General features: G+C 46.2%; 1 protein-coding gene across 11 annotated transcripts in view; it reads right to left on the minus strand.

Moving 5' to 3' along the window:
- Window positions 1–18,389, minus strand: part of LOC137383779 (trichohyalin-like) — a 251,631-nt gene that overhangs the window by 84,267 nt on the left and 148,975 nt on the right. For 9 of the 11 annotated variants that reach the window (XM_068056969.1, XM_068056972.1, XM_068056968.1 and 6 more), the window contains 5 exons: window positions 12,978–13,162; window positions 8,396–8,453; window positions 7,309–7,493; window positions 5,498–5,702; window positions 3,468–3,652 (listed from right to left, as the gene is read on the minus strand). In XM_068056969.1, coding sequence (XP_067913070.1) covers window positions 3,468–3,652; window positions 5,498–5,702; window positions 7,309–7,493; window positions 8,396–8,453; window positions 12,978–13,162 — 818 coding nt within the window. The remainder of the gene's footprint in view (window positions 1–3,467; window positions 3,653–5,497; window positions 5,703–7,308; window positions 7,494–8,395; window positions 8,454–12,977; window positions 13,163–18,389) is intronic. The other 2 variants (XM_068056963.1, XM_068056965.1) reach the window with 2 other exon arrangements.

The raw sequence follows: 18,389 nt of genomic DNA on the forward strand, positions 1-18,389 counted from the left end.
AGGCTCAGCCTCACATTCTTTTTATTCATTCATGGATGTGAGCATGTTTACCAAGGCCTGCATTTGTTGCCCATTCCTAATTGCCCTTGAGAAGGTGGCAGTGAGGTGTGTTTTCGAGCCACTGCACTCCATGTGGTTTAGATATACAAACAGGAACGGAGTTGTAGCATTTTGACCAGGCAGCAGTGAAGGAATATAGGAGCAGGAGTAGGCCATTCAGCCCATCTAGCCTGCACTGCCATTAAATATGATCATGGCTGATCGTCCACTTCAATGTCTTTTTCCCACACTATCCTCATATCCCTTATGTCATTTGTATTTAGAAATCTGTCAATCTCTGCTTTAAACATACTCAATGATTAAGCTTCCACAGCCCTCTGGGGTAGAGAATTCCAAAGAATCACAACTCTCTAAATAAATCTCCTCACAACACACATTCCCACCTAGTTTTGTGTCATCCGTGAACTTGGAAATATTACATTTGGTCCCCAAATCCAAATCATTGATATATATTGTGAACAGCTGGGGCCCAAGCACTGATCACTGCGGTACCCCACTAGTCACAGCCTGCCAACACGAGAATGACCCGTTTTTTCCTACTCTCTGCTTTCTGCCTGTTAACCAATCCTTATTCTATGCCAGTATAATACTTCCTATCCCACGTGCTTGAATTTTGCTAACCAACCTCCTGTGGGAGACTTTATCAAAAGCCTTCTGAAAATCGAAGTACGCCACATTCACCGACTCCCCTTTATCAATTCAGCTGAAGATGTTTGGACTAGGACACTACCCTGAGGAACTCCTGCAGTGATGTCCTGGAGCTGCAAATGTTGGCCTCCAACAAGCTTGAGCATTTTGCTTTGTGATGGTTATGACTCCAACCAGTGGAGAGTTTTCCCATTGACTTCACTTTTGCTTGGGCTCCCACACTTGGTCAAAGGTTGCCTTCATGTCAAAGTCAGTCACTCTCACCTCGCCTCTGGAATTCAGCTCTTTTGTCCATGTTTGGACGACGGTTGTAATAAGGATTATAGCCAAGTGGACCTGGCAAACCCTAACTGAACATCGGTGAATGGGTTTTTGCTGTATAAATGCTGTTTGATAGCACTGCCAACAATACATTGCATTATTTTGCTAATCATGGAGAGTAGACTGATGGGGCAGTAATTGGCCAGATTGGATTTTTGTGGATAGGACATAACTGGGCAATTTTTCATATTGTGGGGTAGATGCCAGTGTTGTAGCTGTACTGGAACTTTTGTACGGGGTGGGGGCAGCGAGTTCCGGAGCACAAGTCTCCAGTACTACAGGCGGGGTGTCATCAGGACCCATAGCCTTTTCTGTGTCCAGTGCATTCAGCCATTTCTTAATATTGCATGGAATGAACCGAATTGGCTGAAGACTGGCATCTGTAATGTTGGGAACCACAGGAGGAGGCTGAGATTGATCATTCACTCCGCACTTCTGGCTGCAGATGGCTGCAAATGCTTCAGTCTTGTCTTTTGCAATGATGTGCTGGGCTCCTCCATCATTGAGAATGGGGATATTTGTGGATCCTCCTCCTCCAGTTACTTGTTTAATTGTCCACCATCATTCACACCTGGATGTGACAGGATTGCAGAGCTTTTATCTGTTCCATTGGTTGTGGGATCGCTTAGCTCTGCTCTGTCTATCACATGCTGCTTGCGCTGTATTGCATGCATGTAGTCCTGTGTTGTAGCTTCACCACGTTGGCATTGCATTCTTAAATATGCATGGTGCTGTTCCTGGAATACTCTCCTGCATTCCTCATTGAGCCGGGATTGGTTCCCTGGTGTGATGGTAATGGTCGAGTGAGGGATATGTTGGACAATAAGATTCTAAATTGGGGTTGAATATAATTCTGCTGCTGCTGATGGCCCACAATGCCTCAGTTTTGAGCTGCTAATCCTGGTCTGAGGCTATCCCATTTATCATAGTGGTAATATCTTTCAGGACTCAGCCAGCTTGGTCAGGAGTGATGAATCCGGTACTCTTGGTGATAGGCATTGACGTCCCCCACAAAGAGTACATTCTGTGCCCTTGCTACCCTTGGGATTTCTTCCAAGGACTGTTCAACATGGAGGAGGACGGATTCATCAGCTGAGGGAAAGCAGAAGGTGATAATCAGCAGGACTGTTCCTTTTCCATATTTGACACATTGCCCTGAGACTTCATGTGGTCCAGAGTCAATGTTGAGGACTTCCAGGGCCACTCCCTCTGATGGGTCTGTTCTGCTGTTGGGACAGGACATACCCAGGGATGATGATGGAGGAGTTTGGGACATTGGCTGAAAGGTATGATTCAGTGAGTATGATTGTCAGGTTGTTCTTTGACTAGTCTATGGCCCAGCTCTCACAATTTTGTCAAAAGTCCCCAAATGTTAGTGAGGAGGTCTTCGCAAGGTTGACTCGGCAGGGTGTGCCTTTGTTGTTTCCGGTGCCCAAGTCAATGTCAGGTGGTCCCACTGGTTTTATTCTTATTTGACTTTTCTGTACCAGTTTGGACACAAATGTGTAGCTTGCTAGGCCATTTCAGAGGGCAGTTAACAGTCAACCATATTGGGTCGGGGGTCACATGTAGGCCAGACCAGATAAGGATGGCGAATTTCCTTCCCTAAACGACGCTAGTGAACTAGCTTAATTTTTATGATAATCCAGAAGCATCATGATCATCATTATTGAGACTAGCTTTTTATTCCATCCCCATCTGTTCACAATGTCTGTGTGTACCCAGTGTGCTGGGTGTGTGCACAGTGTGTGGCATGTGTGTGCATTTTGCAGAGTGTGTACAGAATGTGCAGGGTGTATGCACAGCCTGCGGGTTGTGTACAAAGTGTGTGCACATGGTGTGTGAGGTATGTACATGGCATGTGGGGTGTCTGCGCCATGAGTGGGGTCCGTATGCCATGTGTAGGGTGTGTAAAGTGTGTGCGAGGTATGTGCACAGGGTGTTGGGTGTTTACACAGTGCACGGAGTGTATGTTGCATTTGCGGGTTGTGTACGCACTGTTTGCTGTCTGTTCGCAGTGCATGATGTATGCTGGTTAGCCACACTGTGTGTGTGGCCGTACACAGTGCCTCAGGTGTGTATGCTGTGTGTGGGTTCTGCACATAGTGTGCAGGGTGTGTTCACAGTGCTAGGGGTACGTACACTGTGTGCGGAGTATGTATGCAGTGTGCAGTGTAGGTACTCAATAGACAGTGTGGGCTGTGTATAGTGTATGTGGGGTTTGTACAAGTTGCACAGGATGTGTACACAGTGTGCAGGGTGTGGACGCAGTGTGCAGGGTTTATACACAGTAAATGGGGTCTGTACACAATACACATATGTGTAGACAGCATGTGGGTTATGTACACAGTGCACGGGGTGTGTACTCAGTGTGCGGAGTATGTATGCAGTGTACAGGGTATGTACTCAGTACACAGAGTGTGTACAGGGTTTCTTACCGTTCTTTCTCCTCTCGTTGAGCTGCTTCCTCCTGTTGACCCACCAGCCGGTCCTGGGCCTCCTGAAACTCCTGTTGGATCTGCTCCAGCCGCATCTCCAGCTCCTGATTGGTCAGTTTGAGCTTGTGGTTCTCAGTGATGGTCTCGTCCTCTTTACTGCGTAGAGAGACAAGCTCAGCCTGCAACTGGAAGGGAGGAACACACAAAGAGACCACATTCAATCAACAATTAAAAGGCAATCACCAATTATCACCAAGCTTCACAAACAGCAGATTCTACATCCCTTGCTGTGAAATCTCACCCACCCCAATCTATCAGCACCCTGGCATCGTGGGGGCAAAGGAACAGGGGGAAATGTTGCAAAGGACCATTGGGCAGTCACCTGTCCAAAAGGAAGGCTGCAGCTGGCGATGGGGGCACGACTGTCAGATTTTGAGCCCACTGGCAATGAGTGACAACACCCTCCACAGGAAGGACAGAACCCTGATCAACAGGAGGGCACGGGAGAGGAAATAGGGGCAGAGTGGCAACAGAGGCCAAACCCTCATCAAAGGATCTACTGCTGGAGGCGGAGCCACCTGGAGATGACGGAGACCCAGAGACGGAGGAGACTGCGAATCTCCAGGCAGATGGTCACATAGATCTGGGACCTCGTCACCAAAGACCTCACACCTCACAACACTGGTCACCATGACCCAGCAAAGTCACTGTGGCCGTGAACTGTTTCACTTCTGGCTCATTCCAAGGATCAGCTGTGGATCTTACAGGCATCTCACAAACAGTTGACACCACTGCATTTTGCTGGTTACTGATGCTCTCTTTGCCAGAGCTGGACAGTACATTCATTTCACAAAAGCTGCACCCTTGCAGGAAGAGAGCCATTGCATTTTGCTGTCATCGCTGGATTGCTCCAGACATCATTGATTGCACCCATGTGGCCATCAAGGCACCGAGTGATTGCCCACTCAGATTCATCAACAGGAAGGTCTTCCACTCCCTCAACGTTTTACTTGTCTGTGACCACAACAAGACCTTCCTCCATTTTGCGCTTGTTTTCCTAGCAGCTGCCATGAGTCCTTCATCCTCCGGCCTTCCAAGCTGCCTCAGATATTCTCTCCAGCCCGTTTGCCCCTCTGCTGCTCTGGAAGGCTTTGGCACAATCAGCAGATTTCTCCCTCAGGACAACCAGCAGCCTCAGTGAAACAGTGAACTGTTTCACTTCTGGCTCATTCCAAGGATCAGCTGTGGATCTTACAGACATCTCACAAACAGTTGCACACCACTGCATTTTGCTGGTTACTGATGCTCTCTTTGCCAGAGCTGGACAGTACATTCATTTCACAACAGCTGCACCCTTGCAGGAAGAGAGCCATTGCATTTTGGGGGAGTCTAAATTGAACCCACACTTCATCTAACCTGCCTCTGTTCACATCCCCACTGGTTCTAATTGCACAGAAATCTCACCATTAAAGGCTCATCCTGTGAAAATCATGACTTTAATCAGTTTTCCCCAGAGGTGGGTTTCCAGCCCGGAAACAAACCCGGCTCCTTTTTCCCACCTCCGTGGTGAAAATTCCGCCCACTGTCTCACAATCTCTCTCTCTCTCTCTAACCACACCCGACCTCCCCATCAGACTCTAATCCCAAAAGTGGTGCCAAGGTTGCAGTATACAGTAGGTTAATTCCCCACCTAAATTCCAAGACCACCCCACTAGATTCTCATGGGGAAACTTGTGAAACTTATGGTCATTATCCAAGTATCGGCCATTCTGTGTATTTGACTTCCCTCAATATTCTTTGCTTTGACTTTTCCCTCAAGCTGCAGCCGTCACAAAGTGAAACATAAAGCAGGTGACAGCCAGTCTCTGATCCAGAGTGGGTTTGATTATGGCTGGGACCCTTTGACCCTCTGCTCTATGAGGAGATCTGAGTGTCTCTGTGGAGACGGCAATGGGTAAAGCAGTTCCTGCAGGACTGAGGCCTTCCTGCGGGTCTAACAGTGGAGAAGCCTGGTTCCCAGGCCCAGCTACCTCTTTGACTCTCTCTGCTGTTTCGTCTCTTGCTGAAGTTGTTGTTGTTTCCTCACAGGCTCCATCTCCATCACCTCCAGTCCCCACCGTCACTTCCTGACCTTCGACCCTCAAGTGAGGGAGCCCAGAATCCTCTCCCAGGGGGTCCGGTTTGCTGGAAGCATTGCGAGTCACACGGCGTCGGATGGAGCGAGTTCTCTGAAGTCTGTGGAGCAGGAATTACAGCGGGAGAATAGCGTTACTTTGTGTTTACCAGCAGTGACGATAACAGGGCAATTGCCACTGGTAACCAGCTCTGTAGTCAGGAGGAAGGGTTCAGGGAGATAGTGAACTCTGCATTATAGGAAGAAGTGGAGGCAAAAGAGGGGATAGAGAGCAGATTCTCTAGGATGCTGCCTGGTCTGAGAAAGAAAGATACACAGAGAGACTTAGAAAATTGTGGCCATTAGCATTAGAACAGAATAGAATACAGGATGATTTAATGGAAAGATGTTTAATGTTATGAATGGATGGGACAGAATAGATGGAAATAAGGGATTCAGGGTTTTCTGGCGGGCTTTTAAAAAAGGTGGAAAACCCTGAATCTGTCTGAAGTTGGGAAGCTGCTGTTCCTGATGTCAGCACCTGTCAGCTGTGAAACTCCACATGCTTTTTTTAAAATGACAGTCTGAAAGAAGATGACATGGGAAATTTCCCATCTCTGGAATATGTCCATGGGATGGATGGAATCCTTTGGTGGGCCAGATCCTAGTCTGAGGGATGTAAGTTGGACACCTCTGCATTAAAATTACTTCATTGGCTTAAAACACTTTGAGACACCTGGTTTCATTTTGTGTCAACCATAATTCACCTCCCCTTTAAGAGGTATAAGCTGGATTTAAGTGGTGTTAGTCTCTCATGATTTTCGGCCCCCTTCCTGTGGCGTGCAGCCACTCAACAGCCCGGCCAACACTGGCTGTATCCTCCAATCATGTTAATGAACAGGCAGCACAAAGTTACCGTACTGTTTGCATCAGTAGCAACAGGTGCAGGTTAATCCCCCATCAGGATCCACACGGCTGTTTTGGGAAGTAATCGTGTTTTACCCACAATAGCTCCACTTGTCCAGTTAAACAACCCTGGTCAATAAAAAAGTTGAAAGACAGGATCAAACAAAAAGAAAATGCTGACACAAACACAAGGAAAACTGCAAATCCAGCAGATTGGGAAATTGAGACGGGGGTAGAATGAAAGTAATAAGAGGAGCAGCAAGAGAAAACAGAAAGAAAATATCGAGGAATATCAAAACTGACTGTCTATGTTCTTATTAATACATTAACACAAAGAGAATGGTAATGGCAGGAACGTGGGTTCATTAAAGACAGATGCAGGTGAGAATATAATGCCCAATAAGGAAATGGCTGACTTGTTAAATAAGGATATTGTATCTGATCTCATTGTAGAGGAAGAGGTTAGAATATCAGTAGTCGAAGGGAACACAAACAGAAATTGAAGCGAAGAATTTATTGGATGAAGCCATGAATTAATTGAATGTCTGAACAGGCTCCATGTGTTCAATGGTCCATCACTTTTCCTATGTTATACTGCTGGGAGAGAATTCAGGAATTCAACCTTCAAATCAGAACTTGGTGGAGTTTCTGCCCCATGGTGTTGTGGGTGAGAGAGATTGGAGAACAAAGCAGTTCATAATGTGTGTCTAAAGGGAGGAGCTGCAAATGTGTGTGTGGCGTCGGACTGGCGGATACAGGGATGGGGAATGACTGAGATGATCAAATGCACCATGGGACACACACCTCCTGGGGATCTCTTACCCTTCTTTCTCCTCTCGCTGAGCTGCTTCCTCCTGTTGACCCAGCAGCTGATCCTTGGCCTCCTGAAGCTCGTGTTGGATCTGCTCCAGCTGCATCTCCAGCTCCTGATTGGTCAGTTTGAGCCTCTCCATCTCAGTGATGGCCTCATCCTGTTTACTGCGCAGAGAGACAAGCTCAGCCTGCAACTGGAAGGGAGGAACATACAAAGGGACCGCATTCAATCAACAATGAAAAATAAATCCTCCCACAGAATGTATTCTAAACCACCTCTATTTATCTCCATCTCTCTCTCAGTCTCTAATATCTCTGTCTCTCAGTCTCTCTGTGTCTCTCATATGTCCAGCCTCACTGTCTCTCTCCACCCCTCCATCAGAATCTAATCACAGACGTGCTCACAGGCTGCTGAATCCAGCATTTCAACTCCCCACCCAATTTCACACCCCAACACACAAGAATCGTGCTGGGAAACTAGTGAGACTCCAGAGAGAAATTGGCACAAATGCTTTCACCCCAATTCTCTCCCTCTGCAAACACCCAAAAATGGCTTCCTCACACAGTAACTGATTATCTAGCACAATTAACTCCAGAATACAGGTAACATGAAGTGAGGGGAAACAGTTATAGAACTGAATATCCACTGAAATGTGGCTGTCTCGATAAAGTATATTTTTGAGTTCTCTGTGTCTAAATCAAAGAAAATATCTCTCATTGATGCAGAAAAGTAGAAGAACATATTTAATTCATCGTCTTTGTCTATCTCCAGTCAAATAAAGTTGATATAAATATTGCTTCCCTTTAAGATGTGACGGAGTTCTGATTCCTGAACTCTTCCTTTTAGACAAGGTGCCCACCTGGTGACTGTGAATCTGGTCTGCAGATTCTGCCATTATTTCACCCTCTCCCCTCTCCCAATTCTCATTCACAATCAGTGTAACTCAGTCCCTGCCCACTGTCTGAGCACACTGATGGTACATGAATCTTCACTGCTCTCCCTGTGGGTGCTATCCACGTACCAGATCTCACCCTCACTCCCACATGGGCTGTGACTGAATCACCCCTTTTCCCTGCTGTGTCCATCCCTCATTACCTGTGGATCAGCTTCATCGGAACGCCGTTCCTCACTGCCGGAAGATTGATCCTGCTCTCTGTAATAAAACCAAAGACAAGGAGAGACTGTCAGTGATAGTGACAGGGAGAAGGGTTACTGGGGACATTTATCGTTAGATTTCCTCACTCACCGGGACCTCAATCCCAAATCCGAGACCAGGTCCCCTCTTCCTGCTTTTCATCAGGGTTTTCCAGGGATTGGGAACTGCAGTCACTCACTGTCTCAGTGTGAGGCTCAGTCTGACTATTCACACGGTCCCTGTGTACACAGTGTGTGGTGCGTGTATGCTTTGTGTGGGACATGTACACGGTGTGCAAGTTGTGTACATAATGCGCAGGGCAGTTATTGGAACAATTTATTCTGGAACCAACAAGGGAACAAGCAATACAAGATTTAGTGAAGAGTAATGAACCAGAATAAATTAATAATCTGCCATAAAGGATCATCTTGTAAATATTGATGATGATATGATTGAATTGAATATCAGAATTGACAGGGGGAAGCTAGAGTCACAAAGCAAGGTTTTTAGTTTAAGAGAGACAAACTTCAAAGGAATAAGAATAACATTGACCACAGTAAACAGGGCTGAGCTGTTAATGGATAATTCGAGAGGGAAACAATGCCAAGTATACAAAGAAACTTTTATTATTCATTTATGGGATGTGGGCATCGGTGGCCAGGCCAGCATTTGTTGCCCATCCTTAATTGCCCTTGAGAAGGTGGTGGTGAGCTGCCTTCTTGAATCGCTGCAGTCCATGTGGGGTAGGTAGACCCACAGTGCTGTTAGGAAGGGAGTTCCAGGATTTTGACCCAGCGACAATGAAGGAAGGGCGATATAGTTCCAAGTCAGGATGTTGTGTGGCCTGGTGGGGAACCTACAGGTGGTGGTGTTCCCATGCATTTGCTGCCCTTGTCCTTCTAGTTGGCAGAGGCCGCGGATTTGGAAGGTGCTGTCTAAGGAGCCTTGCTGCAGTGCATCTTGTAGATGGTACACACTGCTGTCACTGTGCGTCGGTGGTGGAGGGAGTGAATGTTTGGAGATCGGGTGCCAATCAAGCAGGCTCCTCTGTCCTGGATGGTGTCGAGCTTCTTGAGTGTTGTTGGAGCTGCACCAATCCAGGCAAGTGGAGAGTATTCCTTCACACTCCTGACTTGTGCCTTGTAGATGGTGGACAGGCTTTGGGGAGTCAGGAGATGAGTTACTCGCCTCAGGATTCCCAGCCTCTGACCTTCTCTTGTAGCCAAGGTATTTATATGGCTACTCCAATTCAGTTTCTGGTCAATGGTAACCCCCTAGATGTTGATAGTGGGGGATTCAGCAATCGTAATGCCGTTGATTGTCATGGGGAGATGGTTAGATTCTCTATTGTTGGAGATGGTCATTGCCTGGCATTTGTGTGGCGCAGATGTTACTTGCCACTTATCAGCCCAAGCCTGGATATTGTACAGGTCTTGCTGCATTTCTGCACGGACTGCTTCAGTATCTGAGGAGTTACAAATGGTGCTGAACATTGTGATCAGCGAACATCCCCACTTCTGACCTTACGACGGAGGGAATGTCATTGGTGAAGCAGATGAAGATGGTTGGGCATAGGACACTACCCTGAGGAACTCCTGCAGTGCTGTCCTGGAGCTCAGATGAATGATCTCCAACAACCACAACCATCTTCCTTTGCATTAGGTATGACTCCAACCAGCAGAGTGTTTTCCCCCTGATTCCCATTGACTCCAGTTTTACTCGGGCTCCTTGATGCCATATTCGGTCAAATGCTGCCTTGATGTGAAGGGCCGTTACTCTCACCTCTTTTGTCCATGTTTAAACCAAGGCTGTAATGAGGTCAGGAGCTGAGTGGCCCTGGCGGAACCCAAACTGAGCATCACTGAGCAGGTGATTGCTGAGCAAGTGCAGCTTGATAGCACTGTTGATGACACCTTCCATCACTTTACTGATGATTGAGAGTGGACTGACAGGGCAGTCATTGGCCGGGTTGGACTTGTCCTGCTTTCTGTGTACAGGACATACCTGGGCAATTTTCCACATTGCCAGGTGGATGCCAGTGTTGTAGCTGTACTGGAACAGCTTGGTTAGGGGTGTGGCAAGTTCTGGAGCACAAGTCTTCAGTACTATTGCCAGAATATTGTCAGGGCCCAAAGCCTTTACAGTATCCAGTGCTTTCAGTCGTTTCCTGATATCATGTGGAGTGAACTGAATTGGCTGAAAACTGGCATCTCTGATGCTGGGGACATCCGGAGGAGCCTTGTATGGCGTTTCAAGTGCTCATCTAAATACTTCTTAAATGTTGCGAGGGTACCTGCCTCTACCACCACTTCAGGCGTGTGTTCCAGATTCCTACCACCCTCTGGGTGAAAATGTTTTCCTCAAAGCCCCTCTAAACCTCCTGCACCTTAACTTAAATCTATGCCCCCTGGTTACTGATCCTTCCGCTAAGGAAAAAAGGTTCTTCCTATCTAACCTAACGATGCCCCTCATAATTTTGTACACCTCAATCATATCTCCCCTCAGCCTTCTCTGCTCCAAGGAACACAACCCTAGCCTTTTCAGTCACTCTTCATAGCTGAAATGCTCCAGCCCAGGCAACATCCAGGTGAAACTTCTCTGCACCCACTCCAGTGCAATCACATCCTTCCTATAGTGTGGTGCCCAGAACTGTACACAGTACTCCAGCTGTGGCTTAACTAGCGTTTTATACAGCTCCATCATAACCTCCCTGCTCTTATATTCTATGCCTCGGCTAATAAAGGCAAGTATCCCATATGCCTTTCTAACCACCTTACCTACCTGTGCTGCTGTCTTCAGTAATCTATGGACAAATACACCAAGGTCCCTCTGACCCTCTGTACTTCCTAGTGTCTTATTCCCTTGTCCTGTTAGTCCTCCCAATATGCATCACCTCTCACTTCTCAGGATTAAATTCCATTTGCCACTGCTCCGCCCATCTTACCAGCCCATCTATATCGTCCTGTAATCTAAGGCTTTCCTCCTCACTATTAACGACACCACCAATTTTAGTGTCATCTGCAAACTTACTGATCATACCTCCTATGTTCACATCAAATTCATTAATGTGTGCAGATTCGGCAGATAATTATGTTAATCTGCGTGTAACTCCCTCCCATGTGGTGCCATTATTGTGATTTTTCCAGCTCAGAATTAATTGTAGAATAACATCTAGCAGCAGTTTGGTGTCAGCTGTGACTCAGTTCGGTCCGAACTCACTTGCCTCTGAAGCACAATGTTCTGGTTTCAAATTGCACTCCAGGACTTGACTGCAAAACACAAGGCTGACACTCCAGTGCTGTACTGAGGGAGTGCTGCACTGTTGGAGGTGCTGTCTTTTGGATGAGATGTTAAACCGTGGCCTCTTCTCTCCTTACAGGCGGATGTAAAGATCCCATGGTACTATTTCAAAGAAGAGCAGGGTTGCTACCCTCGGTATCCTGGACAATATTTATCCTACCATCAACAGTACAAATACAGATTATCTGGTTATAATCATATTGCTGTTTATGGGATCTTGCTGTGTGCACACTGGCTACTGTGTTTCCAACATTACAACAGTGACTATACTTTAAAACTACTTCCTTGGCTGTGCTTTGAGACACCTGAGGTCATCAAAAGCATTCTGTAAACGCAAGGATTTTTTTCTTCTTGCTCCAGCCATAATTCACCTCCCCTTTTAGGGGTACAAACTGGCTTTAAGTGGTGTTAGTCTCTCATGATTTTAGGTCCCTTCCTGTGGTGTGCAGATTCTCAACAGCCCGGCCAACACTGGCTGTATCCTCCAATCATGTTAATGAACAGGCAGCACAAAGTTACCGTACTGTCTGCATCAGTAGAAACCGGTGCAGGTTAATCCCCCATCAGGAGCCACGTGGCTATTTTGGGAAGTAATTGAGTTTTACACTTTTACCACTTAACTCCCCTTGTGCAGTGAAGCAACCCTGGTCAACCAATGAGGCAAGAGAAAGTATCAAATGAAAAGAAAAGGCTGGCACAAATACAAGTAAAACTGCAAATTCAGCAGATTGAGAGAGTGAGACTGGGTTAGAATGAAAGTAATAAGAGGACACAAAGAGAATGGTAACAGCAGGAATGTGGGATCATTAAGGACAGATGCAGGTGAGAATATACTGGCCAATAAGGAAATGGCTGACTTGTTAAATGAGTACTTTGTATCCGATCTCATTGTAGAGGAAGAGGTTAGAATACCAGTGGTAGAAGGAAACCCAAGCATAAAATAAGGGGAAGAATTTATTGGATGGCTGAACAGGCTCCATGTGTTGAATAGTCCATCACTGTTCCTATGTAATACTGCTGGGAGAGAATTCAGGAATTCAACCTTCAAATCAGAACTTGGTGGAGTTTCTGCCCCATGGTGCTGTGGGTGAGAGAGATTGGAGGACAAAGTAGTTCATCATGTGTGTCCTCGGGAAGGACCTGCAAATGTGTGTGTGGCGTCGGATTGGAGGATACAGGGATGGGGAATGACTGAGATGATCAAATGCACCATGGGACACACACCTCCTGGGGATCTCTTACCGTTCTTTCTCCTCTCGTTGAGCTGCTTCCTCCTGTTGACCCACCAGCCGATCCTGGGCCTCCTGAAACTCCTGTAGGATCTGCTCCAGCCGCATCTCCAGCTCCTGATTGGTCAGTTTGAGCCTCTCGATCTCAGTGATGGCCTCATCCTGTTTAATGCACAGAGAGACAAGCTCAGCCTGCAACTGGAAGGGAGGAACACACAAAGGGGCCGCACTCAATCAACAATGAAAAATATATTGGGTGGCGCAGTGGTTAGCACCGCAGCCTCACAGCTCCAGCAACCCAGGTTCAATTCTGGGTACTGCCTGTGCAGAGTTTGCAAGTTCTCCCTGTGATCGCGTGGGTTTTCGCTGGGTGCTCTGGTTTCCTCCCACAGCCAAAGACTTGCAAATTGAGAGGTAAATTGCCCCTAGTATAGGTAGGTGGTAGGGGAATTGAGGGAAGGTGGGGATGTGGTAGGAATATGGGATTTATGTAGGATTAGTATAAATGGGTGGTTGATGGTCGGCACAGACTCGGTGGGCCGAAGGGCCTGTTTCAGAACTGTATCTCTAAATAAAGAAAATAAAATATCCTCTCACACAATGTCTTCTAAACCACCTCTATTTATCTCCATCTCACTGTCAGTCTCTAATATCTCTGTGCCTCATATTTCCAGCCTCACTGTCTCTCTCCACCCCTCCATCAGAATCTAATCATAGACGTGCTCACAGGCTGCAGGATCCAGCATTTCAACTCCCCACCCAATTTCACACCCCAACACACAAGAATCGTGCTGGGAAACTGGTGAGACTCCAGAGAGAAATTGGCACAAATGCTTTCACCCCAATCCTCTCCCTCTGCAAACTCCCAAAAATAGAATCCTCACACAGTAACTGATTATCTGGCACAATTAACTCCAGAGTATAGGTCACATTAAGAGAGGAGAAACAGTTATATATCTGATCACCCACAGAAATGTGGCTGTCTCTATAAAGTATATTCACAACTTCAGTAACTAAATCAAAGAAAATATTTCCCTTAGATGCAGATAATTTTAAAATTGTATTTACCATACAACCAACCATATGAATTAGGAGCAGATGTAGGCCATTCAGCCCATCGAGCCTGCTCCTACATTCAATACGATCATGGCTGATTTGTTACTGTCTCGAATTCCACACTCCCATCTCCCCCGATAACCTCTGATTTCCTTGCTTTACAAGAATTTATCTTCCTCCGTCTTAAAAACAGTCAATGACCCCGCCTCCACCACCTTCTGAGGCAGAGAGTTCCAAAGTCGCACAAACCTCAGAGAAAAAATTTATCCTCGTCTCGGTCCTAAAAGGTGACCCCTAATTTTAAAACCCTAGTTCTGGATCCAACCATAAGAGGAAACATCCTTTCCACATCCACCTTGTCAAGACTGTTCAGGATCTTATATAGAGTCATAGAGTTATACAGCACAGACCACTGTGTCTGTGTCGGCCATCAAGCCTCTCTATTCCAATTCCATTTTCCAGCACTTGGCCCGTAGCCTTCTATGTTATGGCGTTTCAAGTGCTCATCTAAATACTTCTTAAATGTTGTGAGGGTTCCTGCCTCTACCACCCCTTCAGGCAGTGTGTTCCAGATTCCAACCACCCTCTGGGTGAAAAAATGTTTCTTCAAATCCCCTCTAAACCTCCTGCCCCTTTCCTTAAATCTATGTCCCCTGGTAATTGACACCTCTGCTAAGGGAAAAAGGTTTCTTCCTAACTACCCTATCTATGCATCTCATAACTTTGTATACCTCAATCAGGTCTCCCCTCAACCTTCTCTGCTCTAAGGAAAACAACCCTAGCCTATCCAGTCTCTCTTCACAGCTGAAATGCTCCAGCCCAGGCAACATCCTGGTGAATCTCCTCTGCACCCTCTCCAGTGCAATCACATCATTCCTATAGTGTGGTGACCAGAACTGTACACAGTACTCCAGCTGTGGCCTAACTGGACTTTTATACAGCTATATTTCAATCAAGTCTCCTCTCACTCTTCTAACTCCAGTCAAAACAAGCCCAGTCTGTCCAACCTTTCCTCACAAGACAACCGGCTCATTCCAGGTATCAATCCAGTAAACTTCCTCTGAACCGCCTCCAACGCCTTTACATCCTTCCTTAAATAAGGAGACCAAAACTACACACAGTATTTGAGATGTGGTCTCACCAATGCCCTGTATAACTGAAGCATAACATCCTTACTTGTATTTACAATGCCTCTCATAATAAAATACAGCATTCCACTAACCTTCTTTATTACTTGCTGTCCTGACATACTAACCTTTTGTGACTCATGCACTAGAACACCTAGATCTCTCTGTACCTCGTAAATCTGCAGTCGTTTAAGAAATACTCTACTTTTTTATTCTTCCTGCCAAAGTGAACAACTTCACATTGTCCACATTATTCTCCATCTGCCAGGTTTTGCCCACTCACTTAACCTATCTATATTGATCTGAAACTTCTTTATGTCCTCTTCACAACATACTTTCCGACCTATCTTTACGTCATCTGCAAATTTAGCTACCACGCTCCCCTCATCTAAGTCATTGGTATAAATTGTAAAAAGTTGAAGCCCAGCATAGACCCCTGTGGGACTCCACTCCTGCCAATCAGAAAAGGACCCATTTATGCATACTCTCTGTTTTCTGCCAGCCAACCAATCTTCTATCCATGCTAATATGTTACCCCAAACACCATGAGCTCCTACTTTGCGCAATAACTTTTTATTTATTTATTTTGAGATACAGCACTGAAACAGGCCCTTCAGCCCACCAAGTCTGTGCTGACCAACAACCACCCATTTATGCTAATCCTATTTAATCCCACATTCCCTACCATTCTCCTACCACCTACCTGCACTAGGGGCAATTTACCTATCAACCTGCAAGTCTGTGGCTGTGGGAGGAAACCGGAGCACCTGGCGGAAACACACACGGTCACAGGGAGAACTGGCAAACTCTGCACAGGCAGGACCCAGAACTGAACCCGGGTCGCTGGAGCTGTGAGGCTGCGGTGCTAACCACTGCGCCACTGTGCGGTCCCATTTATGTGGCACCTTGTGAAATGCCTTCTGGAAATCCAAGTACAGTACATCAACGGGTTCCCTTTTGTCCACAGTGCATGTTACTCCCTCAAAGAACTCCAATAAATTGGTTAAACATGATTTCCCTTTCACAAAACCATGCTGACTATTCCTGATTACCTTCAGTTTTTCTAAGTGCCCAGCTATAGCCTCCTTCATAATCGATTCCAACACCTTCCCCACGACAGACATCAAACTAACTGGCCTATAGTTACCTGTTTCTGCCTCCCCTACTTCTTGAATAGAGGGGTTATATTTGCTACTTTCCAGTCAGCTGAAACCTTTCCAGAATCAAGCGAATTTTGAAAAATTAACACCAACGAATTTTGAAAAATTAACACCAACGCATTCGCCACCTCTTTTAAGACCCTAGGAGGAAGCCCATCAGGACCCGGGGACTTGTCAGCCCACAGCTCCATTAGTTTGGTCAGTACAGCTTCCCTGATTGTAATGCCACTTCCTGATTTACAGCTATTACTGGAATGTTTTTTGTATCCTCTATAGTGAAGACAGAAGCAAAATATTTGTTCATTTCATCCACCATTTCCTTATTATCTACTATTAACTCCCCATTCTCACTCTTTCGAGGACCAACACTCACTTTGCTTACTCTTTTCCTTTTTAAATACCTGTAGAAACTCTTGCTATCCATCTTTACATTTCGAGCGAGCTTCCTCTCATACTGTATTTTCTTTCTCCTAATTAACCTTTTAGACATTCTCTGCTGTTCTTTATATTCTGACCAATCAGCTGACCTGCCACTCATTTTTGCACAATTATATGCTTTTTCCTCAGAACATAGAACATAGAACAGTACAGAACAGTACAGGCCCTTCGGCCCACGATGTTGTGCCGACCCTTTAACCTACTCTAAGATCAAACTACCGACATACCCTTCATTCTACTATCATCCATATACCTATCCAAGAGTCGCTTAAATGTCCCTAATGTATCTGCTTCTACTACCACCGCTGGCAGCGCATTCCACGCACCCACCACTCTCTGTGTAAAGAACCTACCTCTGACATCTCCCCAAAACCTTCCTCCAATCACCTTAAAATTATGCCCCCTGGTGATAGCCCTTTCTGCCCTGGGAAAAAGTCTCTGGCTATCCACTCTATCTATGCCTCTCATCATCTTGTACACCTCTATCAAGTCATCTCTCATCCTTCTTCACTCCAATGAGAAAAGCCCTAGCTCCCACAACCTTTCTTCATAAGACATGCCCTCCAGTCCAGGCAGCATCCTGGTAAATCTCCTCTGCACCCTCTCTAAAGCTTCCACATCCTTCCTATAATGAGGCGACCAGAACTGAACACAATATTCCAAGTGTGGTCTAACCAGGGCTTTATAGAGCTGCAGCATAACCTCGCGGCTCTTAAACTCAATCCCCCTGTTAATGAAAGCCAACACACCATATGCCTTCTTAACAACCCTATCAACTTGGGTGGCAACTTTGAGGGATCTATGGACATGGACCCCAAGATCCCTCTGTTCCTCCACACTGCCAAGAATCCTGTCTTTAAGCCTGTATTCTGCATTCAAATTCGACCTTCCAAAATGAATCACTTCACACTTTTCCAGGTTGAACTCCATCTGCCACTTCTCAGCCCATCTCTGCATCCTGTCAATGTCCCGTTGCAACCTACAACAGCCCTCCACACTATCCACAACTCCAGCAACCTTTGTGTCATCGGCAAACTTACTAACCCAGCCTTCCACTTCCTCATCCAAGTCATTTATAAAAATCACAAAGAGCAGAGGTCCCAGAACAGATCCCTGCGGAACACCACTGGTCACCGAGCTCCAGGCTGAATACTTTCCATCTACTACCACCCTCTGTCTTCTATGGGCCAGCCAATTCTGTATCCAGACAACCAAGTTTCCCTGTATCCCATGCCTCCTTATTTTCTGAATGAGCCTACTATGGGGAACCTTATCAAACGCCTTGCTAAAATCCATATACACCACATCCACTGCTCTTCCTTCATCAATGTGTTTTGTCACATCCTCAAAGAATTCATTAAGGCTTGTGAGGCATGACCTGCCTCTCACAAAGCCATGCTGACTGTCTCTAATCAAACCATGCTTTTGCAAATAATCATAAATCCTGTCTCTCAGAATCCTCTCCAATAATTTGCCCACTACCGACGTAAGACTGACTGGTCTGCAATTCCCAGGGTTATCCCTATTCCCTTTCTTGAACAAGGGAATAACATTTGCCACCCTCCAATCATCTGGTACTACTCCAGTGGACAGTGAGGACGCAAAGATCATCGCCAAAGGCGCGGCAATGTCTTCCCTCGCTTC

The sequence above is a fragment of the Heterodontus francisci genome, chromosome 25 (genome assembly GCF_036365525.1).
Source record: "Heterodontus francisci isolate sHetFra1 chromosome 25, sHetFra1.hap1, whole genome shotgun sequence".
In the NCBI taxonomy this organism is placed as follows: Eukaryota; Metazoa; Chordata; class Chondrichthyes; order Heterodontiformes; family Heterodontidae; genus Heterodontus; species Heterodontus francisci.